This window comes from Festucalex cinctus, chromosome 8 (genome assembly GCF_051991245.1).
Source record: "Festucalex cinctus isolate MCC-2025b chromosome 8, RoL_Fcin_1.0, whole genome shotgun sequence".
Taxonomy (NCBI): domain Eukaryota; kingdom Metazoa; phylum Chordata; class Actinopteri; order Syngnathiformes; family Syngnathidae; genus Festucalex; species Festucalex cinctus.
This window is the reverse complement of record NC_135418.1, coordinates 16,498,724-16,524,763: the sequence shown is the minus strand read 5'-3', so window position 1 is coordinate 16,524,763 and position 26,040 is coordinate 16,498,724. Positions and strand designations below refer to the sequence as shown.

Here is a 26,040-nt window from a genome sequence, read left to right as displayed (position 1 = left end):
GGCCCCTCTGTCAAATTTTAGAACTCATTGTGGCCCGTGAGTCAAAAAGTTTGCCCACCCCTGCACTAGGCTTACTCTTAAAGTCATACTGATGTAAAAAGAGTGCAATCTCCAATATCAACTGTCCATGTTGTCATCAGTGTCACTATATCAGTGGATGACGCGCATCACACCATTCATATAAAGTTCTGAGAAACACTTTGACGGCACATATTTCACTGCCTCAGGATGCACTTCAACATGCATGAGAAACGAACAGCACTTCCCATGGTGATGCGTGCAAGAGTCAGGAACAAAAGAATGCAAACGCTAACAGGCGCCTGCAAAATCAGCGAGATAAATATCAGGCCCCCAGGTATGCGCTGCAAGTTCCTTAACGGCCCTCCTGGCACCTGCACTGACGAGTTACTCCGACACACAAACAAATACTTAAGTAAAACATGCTTACCACACCCACATCCAAACGTGAGGCTCAGGACGAGTGTGCACATGAAATGCTTCCTCTGAAGGCGTGTTTGACCACATTCATGTGAAACGGCCGTGTTGATTTGTAGCACTGTCGCCATGGAGACTATTATGGAAAAATGCCATTTCCCGATACACAATTACCTTATTTCATAATATAACATTAGAATGTATTTGGCTTTACATTGATCAAGGGTTATGTGGACTTGCCTGAGTGCTATCTCCAACTATTATTCTGAAGACCAGACACTGACCATCCATTGACGTTTGTACTGTTTCCGAGCTGATACACACCCAAGCCAGATCCACTTCATGCCATTTACCAGAGACCTGCATGTACGACCTTGTCCTCGAGTTCAACATGATGTGGACACACCCAAAAAACAGCACCCACTCATCCAACATGCTGTGTCAGGGATGAGCGTGTGGTTGTATGTAAATGATCAATGTGTCATGTTGTGTATTATAGCAGCATGACAGCACATAATTCACAAATAAATTAAAGAAGCTACAATACTGCAAGTTGGCACAGTCTTCAAAATGTGTTGCCACATGTCTTCAGCCCCTTTCTAGAAGTGGTTCAAAAGATCGGTTCCGCTCTTGGTTTGGGAGTGACTGGCTTACGTTTCTAAAAATTTGCAGATAAAAAGAGACACTGTGCTGGCAGTATGCGGTGGAACTGTGTCAAGACACTGCATGATATACTGCTTGACTTGCTACGATGAACTCAGAAAGATCACGTACAGCATCATGCTTGGGTCTCAATCCCCATTATGGCACTCTGTTGTGAAGAGTTTAGAGTTTAATATTCTCTCACTTTTCGCGTGTTATACATTCCATGAACAGCTAACACCGTCGTAAAAAAAAATAAAAAAAAAAAAAAATATATATATATATATATATATCTGGCCAGCTAATGCTGTCCTAGCAATGGGAATACTTGGCCAGCTAATGCCTCAGCTGTTGGCTGGCTACCGCCATGCTAGCAACAAACTAAAAGGAATTTCCAAAGTTGGACCTCGGCTCAGAATCGAATTAGCTTAGCGCTAGCTAGAATGAGGCTGGTAGCAACGTAGATGGATTTAAAATAGGAGCAAAAGAGTCGTGGTTCCCATGTTCCCACTCTTATAAACATTTGTTACACTTCATAAATGTAACTTTTAAAATGCCAATTGACCAACAAAACCCACTAAATAGCGAGGTAAACCCGCAACAGATGACGTTATGGTGACAAATGAAAACCCTGTGATACACTGAAGCCGCAATAACTGAAACGTAAAGTAGCAAGGGAACACTGTATATATATATATATATATACCATATGAGTGCATTGTACCGTTACACAACAGTTCTCTTTGTACATTCTGCTTGTATGTGAGTTAGCATGCGTATGTGATTGCCTCTGATGCTTGTGGGAAACAAAACTACAAGATGTTTCTCACATTCAAAACGGGTTAGCAGCAAATCTCGGTCTCTGCACTTAAAACAAGCCAGCATGTTGTGGCAACAAACACTGGGAGAAGAGGGAAAGACTCGTCCTCCCTCTGGAGTAGCGTGGATACTGGGAACAGCAGAACTGGTGCATCCGCATGGCAACCGGGGGGAAAGAACACTGCGTCCTCACTTTATGCAGAAGAAAAGAGGAGAGCGAGTACGAGGCTGTGTGTGTGCAATGCAGATTTGACTGAGACGAGCTGATGAATGGCTTCATTAAAACAGCATTAGGAGAGGTGAAGTAAATGGTGGGGTGCAGTCATTTGCTTACTTAATGTACAATGTAACCTTCCGCTTATATATTCCTCAAAGATATTTACTGACAGCCTTAGAATGATGAATAAATAGGAATGACACCATGGAGAAACAAAGAAATGAAAAGTATAGGAAAAACCTTAATCTACTCAAAAGGGTTCAAACTGGAGTTGTGTGTGTGGTAACGTGATTAGCCGCAAGACCTACAGGGAAGACATATCTACATTATTCTTTCTCATTTTCCTCCATGCTCCGTACAAACCCAGAAAAATGAGGGCAATTCTGTAACCGTAGCAACCAAGTGTGCCTACGTGCATAGACAAGCTGCTGATGGAGAGGGAAGGAGGGATCAACAGGGGAGATAGGGAGTCAGAAGGCTAAAACAAGTGCATACACTCAACATACACATATTCAAATTGTTCTTTTTAATTATTTTGTGCTTCATTCCATCCATTCCCCTCTCTTTAGTCCAGCTCATTCTTTTACTCCCCCTTTGTTCTGGGGCCACGCATGAGAGTTTTTCAAAATACAACCTGTATCCTCTGGCGTCCTAAGGGAACATTGTCCAGCCTTTCTTATACTTGTTTTCATTCACTCCACTCACTCGGCCCATTTCCGATTTATTTACAGCGGTCTGCTCCAGTGCTGATTGTTTCGCAGAGGATATGAGCAGTCTCTGTCTTTATATAGATCCATCTGCTCTTAAAGATGCTCTCATCAACTCGCACAAACATCCGCGGCCGGCCGGTTGAGTGTCAGCAATGTGGTTTGCACATGTCGAGACCCCGGAGACCGGACGGCCGGTTTGAAGCGCAACAGGAGGCGGTCACACGTCATCGGCACTGTCAAACATGATGAGTGGAAAGGAGGGACGCAGAGTGACAGAAAGGGTGGAGGGGGGGAGCAAGGAGGAGTGAGAAAAACAAAAGTACGAGTGGAGAACCAGTGGTTCTTTTCACAATGCTGCGATTGTTCACTCGTGGGCCGAGAGAAAGAAAAAGATTGAAATTGAGCGTGAGGGAGGAAGGGATCGACAGCTTTTCACATTCTTGTGCTGGCTGAGTGGTTGTTGTGCAGTGGGTAAAAGGGTCAATTATTTATTTATTTTTTTATTATATGGCCTTAGGTTATTCACACTAAAAATGATTATTTTGCCAATGCAATGCCACTTTAGAAAGCAGACTTTATTTCCTCCCTCCTTGTTTTATTTGATGAAAAATGGAATTCTACTCCACTGTGCTGACTGAATCTCCATTGTTTTATTATTAGTCATTTCATTAAAGCAGTTGTGTGAAATATTCATGTTTAATTATTAATAGCTGCACTAGGGATTCCCGACCTTCAAGTATTTACGATGGCTGAGGCCCATTAAGATGTACAAACACGTTTTGAATGGGACTTTTTCTGACCACTGCAATATCCATCCATCCATTTTCTTAAATAGGAATGATCTTAACCGCTTGCTCCTCACAAGGGTCACAGGGGTGCTGGAGCCTATCCATGATGGCTTCGGGCGGTAGGCAGGGAGATAAAAAAAATAAAAAAAATACAGTTTATTTTCAGGCATTTTAATGCATCAAAAGTACGATTGGTATCTGTACTTAGTATCGGTATATAAAAAAAATATTAATTTCATGCAATATCAGGGAAAATGCTATATTGGGATATACTTGTACAGTTCTTTCTTTAAAATTATCTGTCATTGTAGATTTGGTTTCAAAAGCACAAATGGTATTGGCATTTGGTGTCGGTGACTACTCAAGAGTTGAATATTTGGACTATTTGTAAAAAAAAAAAAAAAGGTTTCAAATATCCCTAAACTGCACCATAACTTTGTAGACAATTCGGTTTGAGTTAAATAAGCTTCTTATGATGTGCCCAAGGGTTGGCCATACTTATCACATTCATTGCCAGACCAGCAAAAAAAATGCATCATTTGACGTCTTTTTCCGTCAATGGCAGTGAATGATCATTCAATTGATTGCGAATTGTGAGCATAAGATGCAACCAGCATACAGTGTCAATAAGTTTGTGGACAGAAACTCAGAATATTCAGGCACAGAAAAAATGCAAATTATTGATTAACTGATTCAAACATTTTACTTTATTTTATTTTAGCCTGACAGGAATAATACTGTTTGATAATTGAAATCTACATCCTTGTTTTATGTTTTTTTTTTCTCTTAAATACAGAGGAGAAATAGCAACACTCTGTTCCCAGGAAATAAATCATGGTCAATGTTTAAATCTCCCTGCTTGATCATCTATGGTCTGTCTGTCTGTATGTGTCGCGTCACATCAGACAAGTGCATGTTGATGAAGTTGAGACAGACTGATTTTGCCAGGAGGAACTCTGACTGACTCAAAGTGGCTTTCTGTTGCACTTTTTCTAGTCAGGGGTCGGAAATGTCAGACTTCCCCGTTTTCTGGAACAAAGCTTTAACATATTAATATGTCTCAACGTATTAGGAAGGTTATCCTGATAAGGATGATCTTATAAAGGCCATCGGCTCCCGCAGCCCCACAATGGAGAGGGCTGCTACCTTTCAGCGGGCTTCTACAAATTGGCCAATCAAAAGAATGTGGACTTAGAAGAGGAATCTTAAAGAGACAGGAGCGAAAACAGAAAAAAAAAAAAAAGCAGTATGTCGGCATTTCATGAAGGTACTTTTTGACTGAAGTCGCTCAGTAGTACTAGCAGGGAGTACCAGAATAAAAATACGAAACAGAAAATAAGCAGATGTCTCCTTTTAAAGTGATAGGCACAACAAGACGGTGTCTCAGTGGACATCATGCAAAACAGAAGCACTCAAATATCTACACAGCGATTTGTCACTGCTTTCGATCCTCATACTTTTGAAGTCAAAGCAGGAACACCTGAAACGGAGTAGAGGGAAGAACTTTCTCAGCCAACCAGAGCAAGCTGAACATCTGTTGCCCAATCAGAGCATGTGGAACATCTGGCACGAATGAACAGCAGTCATCTTGCGGCTGAACTCTGACCTTACCCGCTTGGCTCGGCTGTGTGCATTTTTCTTCTCGGCGTGTTTATTTCTTTTTCTCGTTTCACCGCAGCTCTCCCGACGCATCGCTTCATCTCTCGCCGACATTAATCAGGCAACCATGTGTAGCATCTGATAGGCCAGATGTTGTCGTTCACCTGTCCCGCTTCATCGACATAGCGTGGAGTACGGTGTCGCCCTGATGGCTGACATTCCTCATTTTATCTCTCATCTTTTGACAGCATGTCGGAGGACAGAGCGCCAGCAGCTAGATTAGATTATATGCGGTTGTGTGTCTATCCTGTATGTAACACTGGAGGCCAATGCAGCACATACAAGGAAGTTAAACCTAAAAAGACGTCATGAAGTGAAGCATTATAATGTACCCATGAGTGGAAAAATGAGGAAGTAGCAGATTGGTAGAGTGATAAAGAAAATCAGTGTTTTTTGTTGTTGTTGTTTCCCCCCCCCGCCATGCCAAGTCCATTGCTGACTCGGCACACTTCAACTGCACCCAAAACAAAGCTGGGGTAGCTGGTTCTGTTGTTATTTACTGTAAATGATATGGAATGGAGATATTAAAAGAAAAATATATCCTCAGAACTGCTCTTTTTATATTGCTGAACAAAATTTACAGAGCTCAATTGTATGTGTGTATACTGTACTGACAGGAAGCTTCCCAGCACAATCAGTGTGTATTCAAGCCTGACTCCATACCCTCAGTTTCACACTAACATCCTTCCCGAGTGATTATTTTAAGCTCTGTCAGCAAATCCTTAATTCAGCCTGAAACACACACGCACTTTTACTCACTCCGACAACTCCGATCTGCACAACCTTGTATACCTCACGACACACACAGATACATATTTTATGTGCACATTGTGTTTTACGTCACTAAACTGACGTGATGGAAAATTGCGACTTGGGTGAAGATACAGTACGTTACTGGCATTTGCATATTGATGTTGTGCACTGTTATCTCCTTATGTGATCCAATTGAACTATCAAAAGAGCTAATTATGCATTTAAAATGTGATGTTCAGTTTTCATGTTCATTATTGTGGTTGAAGTTTTGCTGAATGCACTACAGCATACTGAGAGTCGTGACATATATTAATTTACCACATTTTCCAGATCACCGTATTATTAAGCGCGATATCAAAGAACGGGTCCATTTTAAAATATTTTCATATAAAAGGCCGGGTTATAAAGCACATTTATTTTTTGTGATGCATTGTATATTAAACAGTTAATTCTAATTGTATCCCAGGTTTATTTGATAGATTTTAGCGCTATTATGCTAGGTTACAGCAGGTAGCACCGTATGTCTCGCTTTCTTTTGTTTGCCAGGCAACTACATAGCGGTTGCTTCGAGCGATCTTCCGACAGATGGAAAAAATAGTTTGAACATCGCTAGTCAATCTCGTGACCCGTGACTGTGTTATTACTTTGGCTAATGCTAGATGCTAAATGCTATCTTGGTTGAAAGTTCAACAGCTGTAAACAAACAGTGCACTCACCATTATCCTACCTGTTTTGCTCGAAAGCTGTTATCTTTTACCTCACGCCGGTCCGGTCCCACATTGTACCATTGGAAATATGCTGCCAGAAAACCTTAGCTTGCGTTGGGGCTAACGGGTGACCTCAGCATTAGGCTAGTAGGATAACATTTTCAATGATTCTCAGATGTGGAAAATTGGAAATATGAAATAGTTCTAGTTCCGGTATGAAAAACAGACGGATTTTAAGTGTGCCTTATAGTCCGGTATCGTGTTCATCTATATGACAAAATGTTATTAGACACAGCTCTCTGAATGGATGAAATTAAATTCTATATGACTGTAAACAACATGCACAATAGTAAACAGTGTTAAATGAACCTCTCTGACAGTGTCAATGAAAACTCAGCATGATTATATAGCCATGTCCACGCAGATGAGATGAGTGCTTTTGTTTAAAAGCGTGTGATTAACTTCTTGTGGTTGTTTAATTGTACCAAGGGTGCTGGCCACTAAACGACAAGCAGATGCTAAACATTTAACACACACAGACATAATACTTGAAAAAGTGCCACTAATTTAACAACTCCCCACATTCTCACAGCCATATTGAAGAGGTGTTAGTGACACAAAAACCATCATGCTGTAACCACAATCGCTCTGTTCTATCACTTCTGCCATATTGCAGATAATGAAGCGCTTTCGAAAGCTGTCATCCTACCACATTCTATTATAACTCTCCATCAACAATACATCAATCAAACACAACTGAAATAACAAGTCCAGGCATAGTCTTACATGCGCGCATACACACAAGCCTGTTTGCGGACAAACCCACTGCTGTGTCAACACCTTTCCTATTGTGAGCCAGTGAAAGCAGCTATTTATCCTCAATCATATGTTTCACTGGTTACCGAGCAAACATGCGGCTGACTAACGTGCATGTAGGCAAGCGAACACCATTTCAGTTGATGGCCTAAGGCACACGTGCACACACATGTCCCCTTTCAGGGTGAAAGACCATCATATCTGCTGCTGTGAAATTATAACAGATGCTGCTCCCAAATGCCTTTTTGGGCCATCTGCGTGTTGCTGAGAGTAAAATAATCAATAAGAGTTATTCAAGCACAACATCAGACCGGGCGGCTATACATATTATATTGCTGAGTGTCTCAGACAGACCACAAAAACACCAGGATCAATAAGGTTTATTAATGGCGGTGGTGGGAATTTGGTTCACGGAGACAATCGCTTATAATAACGCGGCGGTGTGGAACAGCAACAGATGCAGTGCCAAAGTAACCTTGAATAGTTTAAAGTGTGGCAAATAGTCTGAAGGGCTTTCATACGCTCGAAAACACTTCCTGTGCTTTTCTTTTTAATGCTATGGTGAGCTGGCTGATTGGTAAACCAGGAGCACTATGTTGGCTGAAAAAAATGCAGTCACATGGAGAATGACTGTGCCAAAATCCTGAGCCTCTCTGAAAAGCAGAGTCGACCTCTGGATTCAATTCCAAGTACTCCATGCGCTCCAAACGTGAGATGATAAGCTCATTCCTTAAGTCCATGTATAACCATTTGCGTCTGTGTTGGAACATTCCTACCACGTCCAATCTACGAAAGGCTCTCACTGATTTTGGCCCGATAGCCTTTCAATTTGATGTTATTCTGTGTGGCGTGTGTGTGTGCTGAATTATTTTGGACACCTGGCCAATTACTTCTACAGATAGTGAAAATGAGGCATTTTGTGGCTGCTCACCCAACTGGCCAGATTTGGGGCTTTTCTTAACGGTAAATGAGGTATTCCTAGTCTGCCAGGGTAGTTTCACCATCATGCTGCAGAGCCTTATCAACTTAAGCCATGAGGTGGGATTTACATTTATTTACCTTCAATACTGCAGCTGTGAAAAGATTATTCCTGCTTCCCAGATTTAAGCAGACATAACTTGACTGATTCCAGATTTGGGAATGTATGTTATCATAATAAGCAGACCGTTTGATACCCTCTATTAGCAGCTTGCAAGCTAATGACAGACTGTGTATAAGTGCATGTGTTTTGGGAACAAGTTGGGAATGTTGCACCTTCTGCAGAGCCCCAAAATTACCGGAGGCAGAATAATGCACAGGTTTAATTCCAGGTTAGATCCGGGTAAACCACCAGCACTGTGTTTACAGAGGTGCTGTTAAGTACTTGACAGGGCGGGTCGATGGACAAACATGAAGTCCGCAGGAGACAGTGCTCACAATGCAGTCCTGACAGAGTGCCTTTTATTAAGGCAGCTCAATATGATGCTTGCTCTAACTGTGAGTGGCGACTACAGTAGAACTCACACTCGCACCACAAATCTCCACTCGCCAGTCATGTTAATGTTAGCATGTCATTCGAAAAGTTATGTGCCCAGGAGCTGGGATGAGTTCCTGTGGATGATTCTATGTGGTGGGAAAGATGCTTCCTATGGCCTCAAGTTGGTTTGATTGCGCACCTATTTAAAGTAACACCAGAATACAAGACGAGAGACAAGAGGTGAATTTAGGACTGGAAATGACCAGGCCACTTGTTCTGAACGGGAACATGAGAAGACCATGTGACAAAGAAGGTGGTGACCCATCTTATCTACTGATCTAGGCCAATTGCTGCGGTAGCCAATATCCTTTCGTCCAAAAGTCTCTCATCCGCTTTCCTGGCATACTTTAGCCCGCTGCAGAGATAGTTGTCTTTTTACATTTCTATAGCCAGAAGTTTATTACTAATAATTAGGGGTGTTAAAAAAAATCGATTCGGCGATATATCGCGATACTACATTGCGCGATTCTCGAATCGATACAATAATCGGTAAAATCGATTTTTTTTTTTTTTTTTTTTTAAAGTTTTAGGATTCACACCTTGAGCATGGAAGAATGCTATATGAACGGAACACTAAGCCTTAATATTTTATTTCAATGCTGTTCAAACATGAAACAAATTACAACCTCTATAAGACTGAAATTTCAGATAAATAAATAATACATTTTCATATAAATCTTACACTCTACAAGCTTACTGATTAGTATTTTCTAAATTTGAATGAAAAAAAATCGCAACAATCGACTTATAAATTCGTATCGGGATTAATCGGTATCGAATCGAATCGTGACGTGTGAATCGTGATACGAATCGAATCGTCAGGTACTAGGCAATTCACACCCCTACTAATAATAATACCAACTCTTTATTAAGACTAAACTGATTGGCCTCTGTAAACCAAAAAATAATTTAAAAAAAAACAAAACGAAACAAAAAACAGAATGAATTACACCCAATTTAGGACAAAGCAGTTCAGTTGCTTTTCAGCTTGCAGAGACATGATTGGTAGCCAATAAAAAACAAAATGGATACACGTGGATGTTTCGACCACTACACAACAATACACGACGCTACAATATTTTCTCCTTTGGAAAATACTGCAGATCACGAGAGAGGATTCCATGCCCATTGTTTTCTGTTGGCTAATGTCAACTCCTGTCAGTCCCATTCTGAATTGTTGAGTTAATTGGCGGCTTGCACTAATAGGATGTCACAATATTTACATTGCTCAGCAACTACAGTATTAACAATTTCTCCAACCCTGTAATAGACAGAAATAAATCAGGTTTACCATTCCAAACCAAGCCTTTTAAACCTGATGAGCGCTCACTCCAAGAGTGTATTAAAAATGGGTTTATTATTGTAGTTGTAGTTTGTGTGCCATCTCGGCAGGAGTAATTTTCTATCCTGGCGTTCTTCATCATTACAGTCATGAATAAGTAGAGCCTCGTTCTAACTTTTACAAGTCACATTTCAAGAAGCAAGGCATTTGTACTCACTACGGACAAGTTAGTCTTAAAACCCAAAGATACATGTAACCCACACAAGTACAACAACATGCAAAATGAACACAGCAGGGCCTGAACGAAGACTTGAACGTGTGTTACCAACTATTAAAGAAAATAACCAATCCAAATGACACACGATACTAGGAATTTGGAAAAGGCCTCTGAGAATTTACACATTGTGGCATCACACAGGCATGATTATTTAATTCCATCTAATCTTGAATGGCACTACGCCGATTGTAAAAAGTTCATACATTATTAAGGCACCCCAAACTTTCAAATATCAATGCTCCTGAATTGGACGTCAACAGATGGTGGTGCAGGTGTACCTAATAAAGTGGCCAGGGGGTGCAGCCACCACTATGTGCCTGCCTGCCTGACGACAGAAGCATCCACAAACGCAACCAATCGGGCCTTAACTCACTTCAGTGCACCGCATGTATTAAATAAAATAAAAATAAAATAGAGGACGTTCATGAACAATCGCCGTTTAGTTGCAATGTGTGTGTTTAGGCACACACATGCTTGAGCGGTATGCAGAACTCAGCAGCCTGCAGCACAGACATGCGGGAGACAAGTAGAGGGAGAGAAAACGCCCTGCCTTGTTCCATGTCGAAACAAGCAAGCCTTCTGCTTGTGGTACATAGCGGACACAGCGTAACGCGTGAGCTTTCACACCTCAAACAAGCTGCTGGTAGTCAACAACACTGAAGCAGGGGCGTTTTTCCCCCTTTACGTTTTTGGTGGTGATTTACGTTCAACGTTAGGAGGCGAGCGACCACATAAGCACACGCTGGATCGTGGTTGCTACGACGATTCTATATAAATAGTGAGAGAATATGATGAGAAGGCAGTGAACCAACAAACAGCAGCTGGTGGGACTAAAACGCGCGACCAGCAATGCCAACTTGCTCGCTTAAATCACCATCGCTTGAGATTTACGAGAAGCTTAAAAAAAAGTTTTACCTTTCACTTGAGTTTCATATTCGGCTACGATCTCCTTGTCCTTTCGGAATTTGGCCGGAGACGTCATGGCTGGAGTTTGGAGCTCAAACCACTTGTCCACGCTGTGAAGTCAATTTGATCTCAGTTGGACACTAAAATTAAAGGACTGGGAAATATCCACGTTGCGGCTAGGTTAAGGGGGGGTGATGTGGTGGTGGGGGGGATCCGGATGAGAAAATGTGACTCCTCGCTTGGTGAGTCCGCGGGTCCGTATTGTCTCCCTGCGTGTGTTCACTCAGGGCGCATTGTGAGTTTGGCGCTGCTGCAAAAATTTTGTGCGCGCCTCCCCTGAGCCACCGGCTATGGTGCAAAGCGTTTAAAGTCCAAAGGGACATTCATCCCTGTTTAAAATGGGCGATAACTCGTTGGCATGCGCTCCAGAAACGTCCGCTTGCTTCTTAGGTCCCGCCTGAAGTGATCTGCTCACCCCCCACCCCAAGAAGTGAGAGAGAGGAGGAACCGGTGGAGAGGCTGGTTGCTCCTCGACCTTACTGCGCAGGACATAAGGATGCACGCGTACACGAAGCTCTTTGAGGCAAAAGGCAAAGTATAGCAAAGGTATACTTATCTAATACTAATCTTACAATTTGTGATGGTTACGTGTTAATTTAAGAAGACACATTTTTGTGCTGCTGAAAAGCAACATGGATTTAATTTTATTATTCCATGACTGTCAGTCACCACTATTTGTATCAAATGTAGACTTCTCATAAAAGATTATTTTAAAACAGGTACGATACAGCAGTATTATTTATGTATTTATTTATTTATTATTATTATTATTATTTTTTATCAATTTGTTGCATTCAAACCAAAACCCAAACAGTTCCTCGCATCTACCGGAAGTAGTCACCAACGTTACCAAGCTACAAAATACACATTTGCTTTCTTGCCACGGGGTTTGAACTCCGATAGCTATACTTTTTCGCTGACAACAATAATGCCTAAAGAGTCAAGAAAACAAAAATATTGTTAAAATTTTACGGTAAACAAAAAACTTTTCACAATGACACGAAACCAGCCCCGCCTAATTTTTAGAACGCCAGCAACGGATTTTACATTGCGGTTGGCTGTAACAGTATAAATGACGTGCGAAGTAACCAATCAGCCTAGGTGATAACTGAAAATGGTCCCGACCAAGTCAAACGTATATCCAATTACATTTGAGCATGGCGATAAGCCTGACCAATCATGTGATTCACTGCGGCGTACGTCCAATCAGAACCAAGCCTGGGTTCTTTTCAAAGATTGTTTCAGGAAGTGGTTTTAAATACCAGGAAGTTGTAAACAAAAATGACAGCTATACGGTTAGCTTTCAACTACAGCTGTATGGACGCGGAACTGCCCGTGTAAACAATCGCGTTACTCGCCGTTTCTGGGTGTATTTTCAACATTTAGTCAACCGGTTCCTTCGTGTGACGTTAAGATCTGGTCCCGCCTAAGTTTGTACTGAATCGGAGAAGCTAACATTAGCTGCGGTTGCTCGACAAGGTAGGCTCACCGTCGCCTGTAAATGAAATTTTAAAGTCACTCCCGTCATTCGTAAACGCAGAGAAATCGGACAACGTCACTGATGTTTTTCTTTTTATTTTAGCTGCAACATCAAGGCAGCGTGAAACGCTAACGGCAGAGCTCCCAACATTAAAGCAGGACGACCATGTCGACGGCCAATGCTCATTTCAAAAACAAGTGTGTCGCCCAAGTTAACTGCATCTTTTGTGACAGCGTGCTCTGTACGAGAGGAATGAAAGTAGTGCTTCTTGCAGACACCGAAGTTCAGCTGTTTTCGACTGATATACCTCCAAATAGGTAAGTACTGATGACCTTCTAACTGATGTCCACTGCAACAACGAGACTAATCGATACAGTTTTGTCTGGTCTTTTCTGGGTGCCCGACTTCGCAACCATGTTTTGTTTACCCGACACAGAACTGTTGACTTTGTGGCCAGTTGCTACTCGACTGAAAGCTGCAAGTGCAAATTGAGAGATATTGCATGTATCAAGTGGTATGTATAAGCGCTTTTCTTTCTTTGTACTCTATTGTTGAAATTAGTCGTAGTAAACAACAAAGAAATCATTTTGCAGACATTGCATCACGCTGAGAGGTGTTTCTAATGTTCTGTCCAAAATAAGAGAGAAGCACAGAACAGGACTATACACATATTTAAATTATGCCAATGGATCTGCTTGGATTGTGAAGTTTTTGTACACATTGTAATTTTTGAAGTATTACAATAGAATTTTGTCTCTTAACCGAGAGTAGTGTTACATTTCAAAGTATGTGGTGTTTCTTTTGTTTGCAATTCTTTTGTTGTTGCATGTAGGTTGATAGTGGTCCTCGCACTTTTCAGTTGTGTTCATTGCAAAATGCTGACTCATGTTTCTTCTTTGTTTTCCTGCACAGTGGTAATGTAGTTGGCTATCATGTTGTGGCCCCCTGTAAACCTTGCCTGCTTTCCTGCAATAACGGACACTTCTGGATGTTCAACAGTGACGCCGTTTCCACTCTCAACAGATTGGATGCTACAGGTCTGTTTAAACAGTACAGAAACAATTGTAATAAAGGAAACATACTTTTTTCACAGTTTAATAGTCTTAATATGATGTACAAACCTTCGACAAAATGATTATAGGCGATTTTACTACTTTTTTTTTTTTTTTTTTTTTTTTTTGTCTTGCTCCAATTTGAAAAAAGGGGAAAGATATATATTGTAAAGATTTTTTATTATTATTATTTTTTTGACCTCCCTTTTAAAGGCCCAGTCTGCCGGTTTCACTCAGGAAAATGCACTTTTTAAATACAGGGTTTAAACAAACAAACTACTTCTCAATTTACAGATCTGGGCTTCTCTTAACGTGTGGTGGTGATTTTGTCCTAAACCCCAAACCCCCCAGCCTGTATTTTGCCGTTTTGTAAACAGCGGGACGTTTCTGTGGAAAGACAATGTTTACACCCCTCCAGCCAATCGCAGAGCGGGGTGGTGGGGGGGGGGGGGGGGTGGGGGGGGGTTTGGCGTGTCGCAAACGGGCTGGGCGAACGTGTCGGCTGCGGCAATTTGAAAGCACGCACGGATTTTTTTTTTTTCCACTCACCCATTCACACATGTTAGCTTCTGTGAGTGAGTGAGTAAAATAATAATAATAATAATAATAATAATAATAATAATAATAATAATAATAATAATCAGTTGAGAAGTAGTTTGTTTGTTTGTTTAAATCCTGTATTTAAAAAGTGCATTTTCCAGAGTGAAACCGGCAGACTGGGCCTTTAAGTATGTTTTTCTGATGAATGTTTTTTTTTGTGTTTTTTTTTTACATTACATTTTACTTTTTACATTACATTTACATAATTTTTTTTTTTTTTTTTTTACAATATTTTCTACTCATTACATTTGTCAAAATTATTTTTGCTTCTTAGTTTGAGTGCTATGCAGGTTAATGAGGAAGCTAATATTAGTCTGTGCTTTAATATTTTATACACAAAGTATTTATTATTATTGTTATTTTTTAAAGTAGCTCTACTTAAGCACAAATAATAAGCACTTTTTCTACCTCTGTGTATCCAAAGTTCCCGCCCCCTTAGAAACAGCGGTTTGAAAACTTGACAACTCCTCCTTGTTTGCAGGTCTCAATCTGCTCCTGTGGGGAGATCTGCCCGAACTGGATGACAGTGAAAACGAGGAACCAAAAAGCCCGTCAGAGGAGGAATGCATCAGGTAAAGATGGACATGGATGACCGGTAGTGTTGTTCCGATATCGATACTGGTATCGGTAAAGGCCCCGATACTGCATTAAAACAGTGGCTATCGGTATTGGTGACTACTGACAAGTAACATGCCGATACCATTAATTCCAATACTAATATAGGAGGTTGGATGCAGCATCTTGTGTCTTGCTCGTGCACGACATTCACTGATATGTGACATGTTCACTGCATGCTGATCTAAGATATCTTATTGGCCTTTGAATGCTCTGAACCAATGGCAGGACAGCTTATTCATGTTGAGGAAAAACAACAACAAAAAACCTTAGGTATCGGTATGGTATCGGCCGATACTCCAAAGCTGGGTATTGGCATCGGTATCGGGGGCCAAAAAACAGTATCGGAACAACACTAATGACCAGAGAGGTGCAACAGGATGCGTGGGAGAAAAAGGGAGACCTTAAAGTGTAATTTAACTCTGAACCACATAGGACTTAAAGGTGATTCTTTGTTTCGGCTCAAATGAGCTCAAGGTACGCCGGAAGCCACGCCCCGATCAGTGATGTCACAGCAGGTGTTAGGCCTTGGACAGCTGGTGGAACACCTGCTCTGACACACGGGGGATTAGTCGGGCCTGGGTGATGGCACACTCCAAAGATTGACTCCCCAGAAAAACAGCACAGTGGTTGTGCTTGTCTCGATGTAAGACGAGCACTCCGCCTTTTTAATGTTTTCAGCTGCGCTAATGATTCACCTGTAATGAGCACGGTTCCACTTGCATCCCGTGGGTGGCAGTAACAAGCAAGAGGAAACGCTCGTTAAAGCTTAAAAATAATTTCAACCACTCGTTAAATCTTTTACTGTGCTTACATTAAGCTTGGCTTTCGGACACGAGTCCAGCACATGGAGCATTATGAGAATCAACAGTGGAGTGTGGCACTGCGACTGAATCAGTGGAAAAATAGCACAGTGGAAAATGCTGTTGTAGAGTATGTGATGCATTTGTTGATATGTGCAAGCATATATGGACCATTTATGACTGAATGTGTGATGCTGTGACACTGCCTGAACTATTTATTGAGCACATTTGAAAGTGATCTTCCATTTTTTATGTTTGTATGTAGCCACATAACAGGAGCACCTCAAAGGTGGACAAGTTTTAAAAATTGAAATACTGAATTATGGGGTTCCATCATAACACAGTGGATTCCAATGGTGTCTTGATTTCTCATAGGAAGTATTGGGAAAAAGAAATCATTAATTCCAATGACAAACTGTTATTAACTGTATGGGCAAGTAATGTTTTAACTTTTGACTTATTATGCAAGTGTAAAAACAAAAGAACTGTAAGAAAACTGTCACCGTCATAATAGGACATGCTTAATGTAACATTTTAACATTTCTAATGTGTAAATAGTTGATACTCTAATATTAATATATTAAACCATTAAAACCCACTTAACTACTAATGACAAAGTTGCATCACAGTTGTGCCTGGTGCATCTAACTTTTACCTTAACGTGTGTATAAATAAATTACCGCCAAAGAAATGTAAATGTGATGAAACACTAAAACACGCTACCGTTGACAAGTGATGTAGCAGCTCACCAGTTATCAACTCGACTCACTCACTTTTTTTTTTCTCTGTAAAATTAGTTACATTTCTGAATCGGATGATCATTGTAGTTTTTGTTGTTTGCGATGTCAGTATTATTGGCCATAATCTGTTTTAATAATGCTATACTTAGGCCTCAGTGGATCTTTTTTTTTTTTTTTTTTTTTAAACATTGTTTGGAATCCAAGTATGACGACGTCCTCCTTGAGGCCATGTTAAGATGCTGAAGTTCGGGGTGTATTGAAACAAAGACAAGATTGTTGCTTTGCAGTTGTCTTTGTCGGATTGTGCGCGTGCAACTTATGACTGACTGTCTCCGTAACAAATACTGTCATTGTAGTGAACCACTAGAACTGTTATTTATTAAGTCCTCAGGACAAATACTTATAACCACATTTCCTTTTTGTTTACAATCATGTTTACAAATGAATTGGCTTGTAATGTGTATTTAATATATTTTATAGGTGTGTGTGTGGTTTTACCGCAAGAAGGTATAATTTCGAGCTTCCTCTGGCTAGGAAAAAAGTCACATGATAATAATAAAAAAAGAAAAAAGAAATGTGTAGGAGGTTAAAAATTTTCATTACTTCCCCTGCTGAAAATGTTTATTTTGGAATTGCACTGAAACTGCATTGGTGGTTTGGAAAACTGATCATTGTTTTGTATGCTTGTTAAATTAATAAACTTTTATACAATAAAATTACCTATGATGTTGTGTGTATTTATCCATGGATTTTTTTTCATTCATTCATTCTGTGTATCACTTATCCTCACTTGAAATCATGGAAAAGTACAAGTCAAAGAAAAATTGTGGTAATCTTACTATAATAAAAAAATAAAGAGAATACTAGGTGGTCCGTTTGACTGTTTCATCGTTTAAACTTAAACGATGCAGAGGCTCTGCACCTCAATAAGAAGTTAGCATTGCGTGACTTACATGTAGATTTCTGGGTACCAACTCGTGCGGTCTGATGTTTTTACTAAAAGCTCTACTACCCTCTTGTGGATAAAATATAGAATTACATGAACAAACGGCATTGGAACTTCAATGTTGTTTGTTTATTGAAACTTAAATTTCCAATGTAGAATTATTATAAAAAAAACAACAACAACAATTTGGACCACAATTGAATATACAATCAGATAGCTTTCCTGATTTTACAATTTGTAAAGCACAATTTTATGGCTTTATGTAACTTAAAACAATTGTCAAAGCATAATTTTGAGACACTTTATATAATTGAAAGTCTCAACAGTTCTTTGCACGCAAATTCTATGTATACACTTGTATTTTGTAACATTATTGCACGACGATTTGACATAAGAAGGCAGCAGCTCTTAGTGGCAAAACTGCTAAAAAAAATAAAAAAATAAAAAAAAGTTTCACCATGATTTTTATTTGCCACAATCCAGAACACAGCAAAACACCTCAGCTTCAAGTCAGTCTATATTGTATTTTTTTTTCACCATTGTATATTTCATTTATGGGTTGTTCTTGGTGGTAGTGACTTTAGTGTTTAACATCAGTTCAACCTTATCTGATTGGTGACATGTTTAAGTTTTAGGAACTTGCATTAGAGCACATAAAAATAAATAATTCTGTAAGTAAGAGAATTCCCTAGAATTTTTAAAAAAAAAACTTTTGTCATAATTATACCTATAAGTTGTGATTTATGAGTTGGACTTACAGTTTATGTTATGATTCTAAAATTTAGTTCATTTTGCTCGTCTTAGTTCCCTAATTGTCCCTTTAGACAGGGTGCAAAATTGAGGACACACAAATTATATAAAGAAATATATTTTATTACTGTATTTATATTTAAGACTTTAAATGTAACCAATAATGCCGGTGCGTTATGTTAACATTTAAATTTATTATATAATCTTTTCCATAATAAGCGGTTTATTTACTTTGCAAGGGAACGGAAAGGTTCTGTCTGTCAGCGCTGACAAAATATTGTGTCGCTAGATGGCGTAGTTGTACCATGAATATAAACAACCAGGGGCCTTGCAGGAGTGGCGGGACATCCAGATTACAAACCTGTGCGTATAAAAAAAATATAATAACCGTAAATAAAACAATCACAACGTCACAATATATTTTAATGAGTATTATATATTTAATACTTGTATTTAATACATTTTAAAAACGTATTTTTTTTAATCAACATTTTACAAAAGCATTAAAAAAAACATCTTGTTTATCTAAATGTCATGTATGTAAAGTTTATTAGACTACGTTTGTCATGATTGATATTAAACGTGTAATTATGAATTATTTCCGTATAAGTAGATAGTATAGATGGCCATGAAATTGGAGGTCACCTTGACCATCATAAAGAAGAGAATATTTCATCCAAGAAACACAAGGAGGTTCATAAAAACTAGGCAGTCCGTCATGGCCATCTCCTGATAATAGACCTAAAAGGGCTAATGTCTGCCATTGCCTGATTATGCATATGACACCTCAAGAATTCATCACAAAAATCTTTTTACAATGGGTGAGGAGGGCAAATGGTAATAAACGGCTGGATTTATTCCCTTAGGGACACACTTCATCAGGGAGACATGTTTTAAATAATGCATCCAAATGATTTTCCTGTGAAATGTGAACACTTTCAATGAAATGCGAGGAAGTGGCGCGTCGGCGCAACCAAAACCGTGCAGGTGTTGTTGGGTGCAGGTTCCGTGCCCACTCGTCCATGCGGCACTCCACTGTGAGACCAGCTGCACTGGGCTTTTGTTGCTCTAGTGCTCAAGATCTCACAAAAGAAAACTTCAAACAACTTTTTTTTTTTTTTTTTAATTGTGTGCTGTTCTTGTGGGCAAGCTGATTACAGCAAGGGATAAAAGTTGTTCCTATACAGTAAACTAATGTGGAGAATCAGAGAGCTCTAATTAAGTCATGGGGGAACCAGAGGGAGCCGACATGGATGCGTTCCCCAAAGCCCAAATCGACGGATGAGGAAGGAGGGGGGTTGCTTCTTCAACGGGAACTTCAGAGGCCAACAGTAGTCGGCATCAAACGTTCTTGTTGTCAGCTGAAGAAGGTCCAGTCGAGCTAAGAACTGTTGCATGCATACGCACGAGGGAGTCATTCCCATGGATTTGTCTCCCCACCCCGCTACCCATCACCTCAACTTAAAGCCCCTATCGTTATTAGTGCAAATGCAAATACTGTGTATCAAAAAGATACTGTACTCAATTTACACAATTGTGTTCACCTAATGATGTAGTCGCTGTTTACTAAAAAGCTTTTTTTATTTTAATATAAAATAATGATTTACATTTACTATAAACTAACATTTTTTTTGGTAGGTTGGCCTAAAAATAATTACATTTTTTCTACATTCTTTAGCACAGTGTTTGTTTTTACTTTGTGTATGTGTGTATTTTTTTTTTCTTCTCAATATACTGCATTATCCTCTTATAATTTTCATGCCATTACAAGGTGCCCAACTGAATGATATCCATTACATGAGCTGGGGGGTCTGTCATTGGGACTACATTTCTGCCTACGTAGACTCTAATCAATCAATGAGCAAGTGCGCTGCATCACACTTAGCTTAAAGGGATACTTCGCTTATTTAGCCCATTACAGCAACAACAAGTTAATGTTTTTTTCTATATTTAATTTGATGCTTTCATTATTTTCCACGTACAATTAGTACCTTTAAAAATATTTTGCAACTTGACTGAAAATGACATCACAAGGGCTCAGGTGACCAATCATAGCTCAACTGTTTTCTAGGTTTGGTCATGTGACATTCACAAGCTGAGATGTGATTGGTTATCTGAGCACATTGTGATGTCATTTTCAGTTGACAGCAAGTTGCAAAATGTGTTTTTAAAGTTACTAATTGTACATGAAAAATAATGAAAATATCAAATTTATTATAGGCAAAATATTGTTTGACTGTCAAAAATGGCCCAATAAGTATCCCTTTAATATTTTGATTTACTGTTTAACTATATGAGAAGGTTAAAATATGAGTTGTAGTTCTCATTGTGATGCAGTCCAAGAGTAGCCTACACCGTTGTGCTATGAGAGGTCATCATGGCACGTGTGCCACAAAAATGTATTCAATTTAGCGAAAATCATTATTTTAAATGTTAATAAATATTAATTATTTACTACAAACATATTTTGTTTTGACAATGATGTAGTAACAAGCAGAATGATTAAATACTCTTCCAATTGTTGACAAGGTATACATGAATATGTATATACTTTATGTGAATTTTTTTTGTAGAGCTGTCAATTACATTTTTAATCAGATTCATCGCATCTTATAATTTTGATTAATCACTTAAAAATGCTTTTTTTTTTTAAATCACCAAATTTAGAGCACCTTTTATGTGTTAATATTTTGACATGAGGAAATCTTAAAAAAATAAATAAATAAATATCCACTGCACATGCTCATCCTCCTCTTTTTCTAATGAGTTAATTACTTGCATAACTTAAAATGGGGAAAAAATAACCCCAATAGTTTGACATGAACAAATATTCTGAATATCATACGCAAACATTTATTAATTAAATGTTTTACTTTAGCTTTAGTGCATGTAGTTATGTTTATTGCTCAAACACAACCTGTGCTACCTTTAGCGTAACCATCCGCTGTCAGCTGAAGGATCAGCTGTGGTTAAAATTAATAGTGTGATTAAGCTGCGTTAATACACGATTAATGTGACTTTTTTTTAATTAATTATTTAGTTAACTTTTTTTTTTTAAATATATATATTGGGAAAGACTGGCCTACATCAATTCATAGTATACTGTCCTCGACATAAAAGCAGCAGTTTTATTAGAAAACCTCAACTTTCTGTTCAGAATCTATATATGTATATATATTTTTTTATACTACGAAACACCCCCACAGATGTGGACCACTCATTGCAAATAAGATTAATTGAAGTCATTTAATGTTGCAACTTGCAATGCTGGGTGAAAAAAAAGATTAGCAGTCACGTCATTGAAAGTTTACCAAAGCCAAAAAATGGCATTATTGTACTTTTAAAATGACATCCACTCACATCATCCACTCACTTATTGGATGACGGGCATACATCATAATGTGACTGGTGGGTGTATTTTTACAGCCATACATTATGTACATTTGTTATTTATTTAAAAAAAAAAAAAAAAAAAGGCTTTCTTGAGCAGTGGCCATTTTCTCCATCTAACATTTATGCAGCCTGCCATTGTTTAATTGTTATTCATGTAAATGAGAGTTATAAAGCAACTTTTTGGTAACGGGATGGAATATATATTCATACATTTCTTTATTAGGTAACACACACGTCATTCTGTCTGCTTGTAGCCACCTGCGTATTACGATTTAGTACTCATTTTGAAATTGTACTTTCAGCCCATTTGTGTGCGTGTTTGCATGTTTGTCAGTGTGCATGCATGTGTGCGTGCATGCAGGGGGAGGGGTCGAGAGAGTCTGGTAGAAAACACTCTAATCCGGGTGCTGTCAGGCCCAAACCCGGCTTGATGTCCCATTGATGTGGAACAGAACAAAACACTGTGGGCCCCTTGCTAAGCTCTCGCCCCCCCCCCTCTCTCTCACAGACTCACACACAAACACACGCATACACATGGCCCCTCTGTGAAGCCCCCGGCCTGGGCCCCCTGCTTTCTAACTGGGAGGGGCATGCCTCAACCCATACACACTCATGCGCATTCACAACAACAACTGACTCACACTGAAATCTTAACACTTTGCTGAGTCCGTTCATTTCCATACGTAATCTTGAAGCCTGTCGCGTTTAAGATTTGGCCGACTCGCATTCATTTTCTGGTGATTTACTGCAAACATAACCGTAATGCCGGGCTACACTTAACAGAAGCCAGATGCGTCATTGTACTTTGGCAGTAATCAAAGTGTGTATCTGTGGTGACAACTAAGTTATTAGTTCCCCACTGTTTGGACTGCTTCCTGCCCGCAGCATCTCTGTTTACTATTAAGGCTTAAAAGAACGACAAGACGAAGACGTTTTATGTGTATGGTGTTGTTCACCAGTGAGCCAGCAGGTGGAGTTGTCGTGGCCGGCAGGTAGTCACGGAGCAGGGCCCTGATTTGACCCAAGCTTGCCCCCCAGAATGTGAAACGGTGGACTTCCTGTCTGTTCCACTGGAGCTGAAATAAATCTGCGGTCCTGAGTGCTTGGGTTTGAGCTCCGAGGTGGCGGCCTCAAGGTTTCACCCGGGACCTCGTCCAAACACTTAAAATAACTGCCATGCTATAGAAAAGCAATACGCCCACGCTATGGAAAACATCCTTACCTGTGTCTGTACACCAGTCAGACTCACAGGGTCAGACTGTGCCCCCACCCCCTTCCCACTCCCCTCCCTTCCCTTCCCTTCGCCTCTCCTCAGTGACTAAACTCACCCCTTGGCTTCCTCTCTTTGAGTCACGCTGATCTTTATTCCACTGCGCCACTGGGCGGCCGTCCAAGTGAGGCCTGAGCAGGCCCAAACAAAATGTTTTTTTTTATTGACGGGCGAAAGCAGTCGGGCCGACAGCGGCGATTGGCCGTAATTGGTCGGCGAGTCAGCGGTGTGTTTGAACTACCCCACGTAAAGTGGCAGCCTTTAAAATGTGTGCGCACATTTTACGCCCACCCCCCAGTTTCTCCCCTCCGCTCGCCTTAAGGGAAGCCAGATGGGCCACGGGGAAGCAATCACCCCTCTATTTGTCTTGGTACCGGTCGGGTTAGTGAAGTGTTCTCATGCTCTGTGCTGCCTGTTGTCTCTGTCGCTCATGGCAGCTTCTGGACAATTGGTGACTTAGTGAGATGGGGGAAACGGAACCAGCTCGGATGATGCTCGGTAGAATGCAGACCTAACAAGGCTGAACATCTGGATCAACATTTAATTGTACACCTTCATAATGTGTAAAAAAAATATAAATAAAAAATAAAAATGCATGCAATTATGGAAGCATGTAGTAATAGTCACAGAAAAGACATAAAGCCTAATAACAGCAGTGCTAGCAATACTGAGCTAAAATTAGCATCATATACAAGCCGAACTAACATTGACAGCATGACTTATTTGTAATAGCGTTTTAATATAAAACTAAATGTGCTGTGTTTTTTTTCCAGGTTCATACTGTGCCCTCCCTTTAAACCCTTTAAAAGCCACGGTATCCGTTTGGCACACTAACTTTAGAACGTTTTTAAATTTTAGACATTTGTTTGGAAATTAACTTTATCTCATTAACTCATTTTAAATAGTTTTTTTTTTTTTTTTTTTTTTATGTATATGTTTTTTTTTATTGCTTGCGTCCCTATAACCAGGAAATGCAAGGCAATGTTATTAATTAATTTATTTATTTATTTTGTACGGCACTTTGGTGTCAACCTCTGTTGTCTTTTAAAAGTGGTTTGGTATGGTATGAATAGAATGGTTTGAAGTTTTATATGTGACAGTACCATCAAACCCAAATCATCTATCCATCCATCCATTTTCTTGACCGCTTATTCCTCACAAGGGTCGCGGGGGGTGCTGGAGCCTATCTCAGTTGGCTCTGGGCAGTAGGCGGGGGGACACCCTGGACTGGTTGCCAACCAATCGCAGCCCAAATCATCTAGTGATGTTAAAATAAAATCATCTTACAAATATGTTACACCTCTCTTGCTACAAAGTGTCTTGTGTTATGCTTTGGACCATGACTGTTGAAAAATAATGAAATGGCTCTAAACCGTTTTTGCTTTAAAAAATAAATAAATAACATAATAAAAAAATGTATTTATTTTTTTTAACACATGCACCACTAGTTCCCTTCCATCTACGGTACATTACTTCGTTTAAAAAAAAATTCTTTGTAGTTTTAATTCAATTTCTTTTGGCCAAAACATTGATGGCAAAGAACAGCCATTTAATATCAGCACTCTCCAATCCTAAGTAGCGGCCTGAGATCATATACAGGATGAATATGAGGGTCATTGAGGAAGCTGGTAGCTAACATCCTTCACCTGCTGATATGGACAACGGCATTTAGAGGTCAATTGATGGGGCGGGAGGAGTCGGTACTGTGTGTGTGTGTATGTGAGATTCCACATGAACATGCAGATGGTTTCGTTTAGTGCAATGAAATCAGCAACAGACACAGAGCAGTGACAGTGAATGTGAGCCTGTGTTGAGCCTGGATGCATGTTGGGTTAATGGAGTGACGGAATCAAAAAGGAATTTGACTCAAGGACTGAAGTAGAGAACTCCAAGGTCTAAACTGCCCTTAAGAGCATTCCTGAAGTTTTCAAAAAGCATCTTTAACATAGACGTGTGAAGACTCAATACAACACATTTGAAAATGTCACACAGAGTTCTAAAGGCTCGTCGGCCTCGCTGTGAACCTTGACCTATGACCTTGTCTGAGACTTGTGACCTTGAGTGAAGCGCAAAGCAGAGAGGTGCGACTCCACCCTCCGCTCCGCCTCCCCCGCCAGATCATTCGTCTTCATCGGGAGCGGGACGGCGGGGAAGGCGACGGAGAGCAGAAATGTCAGCGAGACATTAAACAGGACGCGCCTGTGTGTGCTCTCCTCGTCCAACCTGTCTGATTCCATTCACCCCTCTTCCTCCTCCTCCCATCATGTCGAGATACACTCCTCCAAGGAGCAATAAATTCATCCTCTCTTCTCCAAATCTCTTTGTCTTTCTTTTGTATCAACACCCCTGTCACCTTTTGTGCACATCCTCTCTTTAGCCTCATATGCTTAATGTCAAGGCCACTACCACCAGTAATTCAAATCAAATGGCTGTATTTAAGGCACATCTCCTCTGCGAGGGAAGCTGGTCCTCGTGAGGGAAGTGAAAGGTTATGTCAAGAGACTCGACATAACTTTTTTTCTTTTACTCATCAATGACTTTATTTGAGGAGAATCTTTATATTTTTTTGTTTAGTTTTTTTTTTTGCATCATGACCCAAAGCAACAATTTTATTTTAATCAATAAAAATATGTATAAAATAATGTAACAAATAATGTTTTTAATTGGCTTTCTTTTGATCAGTTTAAGTTATAAATTATTTTTTTGTCCAGAAATATTTTGAGTGGGGCAATTTCATTACAAATTTCAGTTTGAACTCATTTCTCTGGGTATTACTGAATGGGTTGTATGATCTTTAGTAAAGC

The 26,040-nt window shown here is 39.8% G+C and overlaps 2 protein-coding genes across 5 annotated transcripts in view; one reads left to right on the top strand and one right to left on the bottom strand.

The window, feature by feature from the left end:
• Window positions 1-13,096, bottom strand: part of srgap2 (SLIT-ROBO Rho GTPase activating protein 2) — a 69,270-nt gene extending 56,174 nt beyond the window's left edge. For both annotated transcript variants that reach the window (XM_077529311.1, XM_077529312.1), the window contains exon 1: window positions 11,537-13,096. In XM_077529311.1, coding sequence (XP_077385437.1) covers window positions 11,537-11,603 — 67 coding nt within the window. In that variant the 5' untranslated portion in view covers window positions 11,604-13,096. The remainder of the gene's footprint in view (window positions 1-11,536) is intronic.
• The window catches only part of LOC144023647 (protein FAM72A), a 53,537-nt gene continuing 40,143 nt past the window's right edge, over window positions 12,647-26,040 (top strand). The window contains exons 1-6 of one of the 3 annotated variants that reach the window (XM_077529324.1): window positions 12,655-13,066; window positions 13,170-13,384; window positions 13,504-13,581; window positions 13,980-14,104; window positions 15,201-15,291; window positions 16,155-17,596. In XM_077529324.1, the coding sequence (XP_077385450.1) occupies window positions 13,233-13,384; window positions 13,504-13,581; window positions 13,980-14,104; window positions 15,201-15,291; window positions 16,155-16,227 (519 nt within the window). In that variant the 5' untranslated portion in view covers window positions 12,655-13,066; window positions 13,170-13,232 and the 3' untranslated portion in view covers window positions 16,228-17,596. Of the gene's footprint in view, window positions 13,067-13,169; window positions 13,385-13,503; window positions 13,582-13,979; window positions 14,105-15,200; window positions 17,597-26,040 lie in introns of those variants that run through there. The other 2 variants (XM_077529323.1, XM_077529325.1) reach the window with 2 other exon arrangements.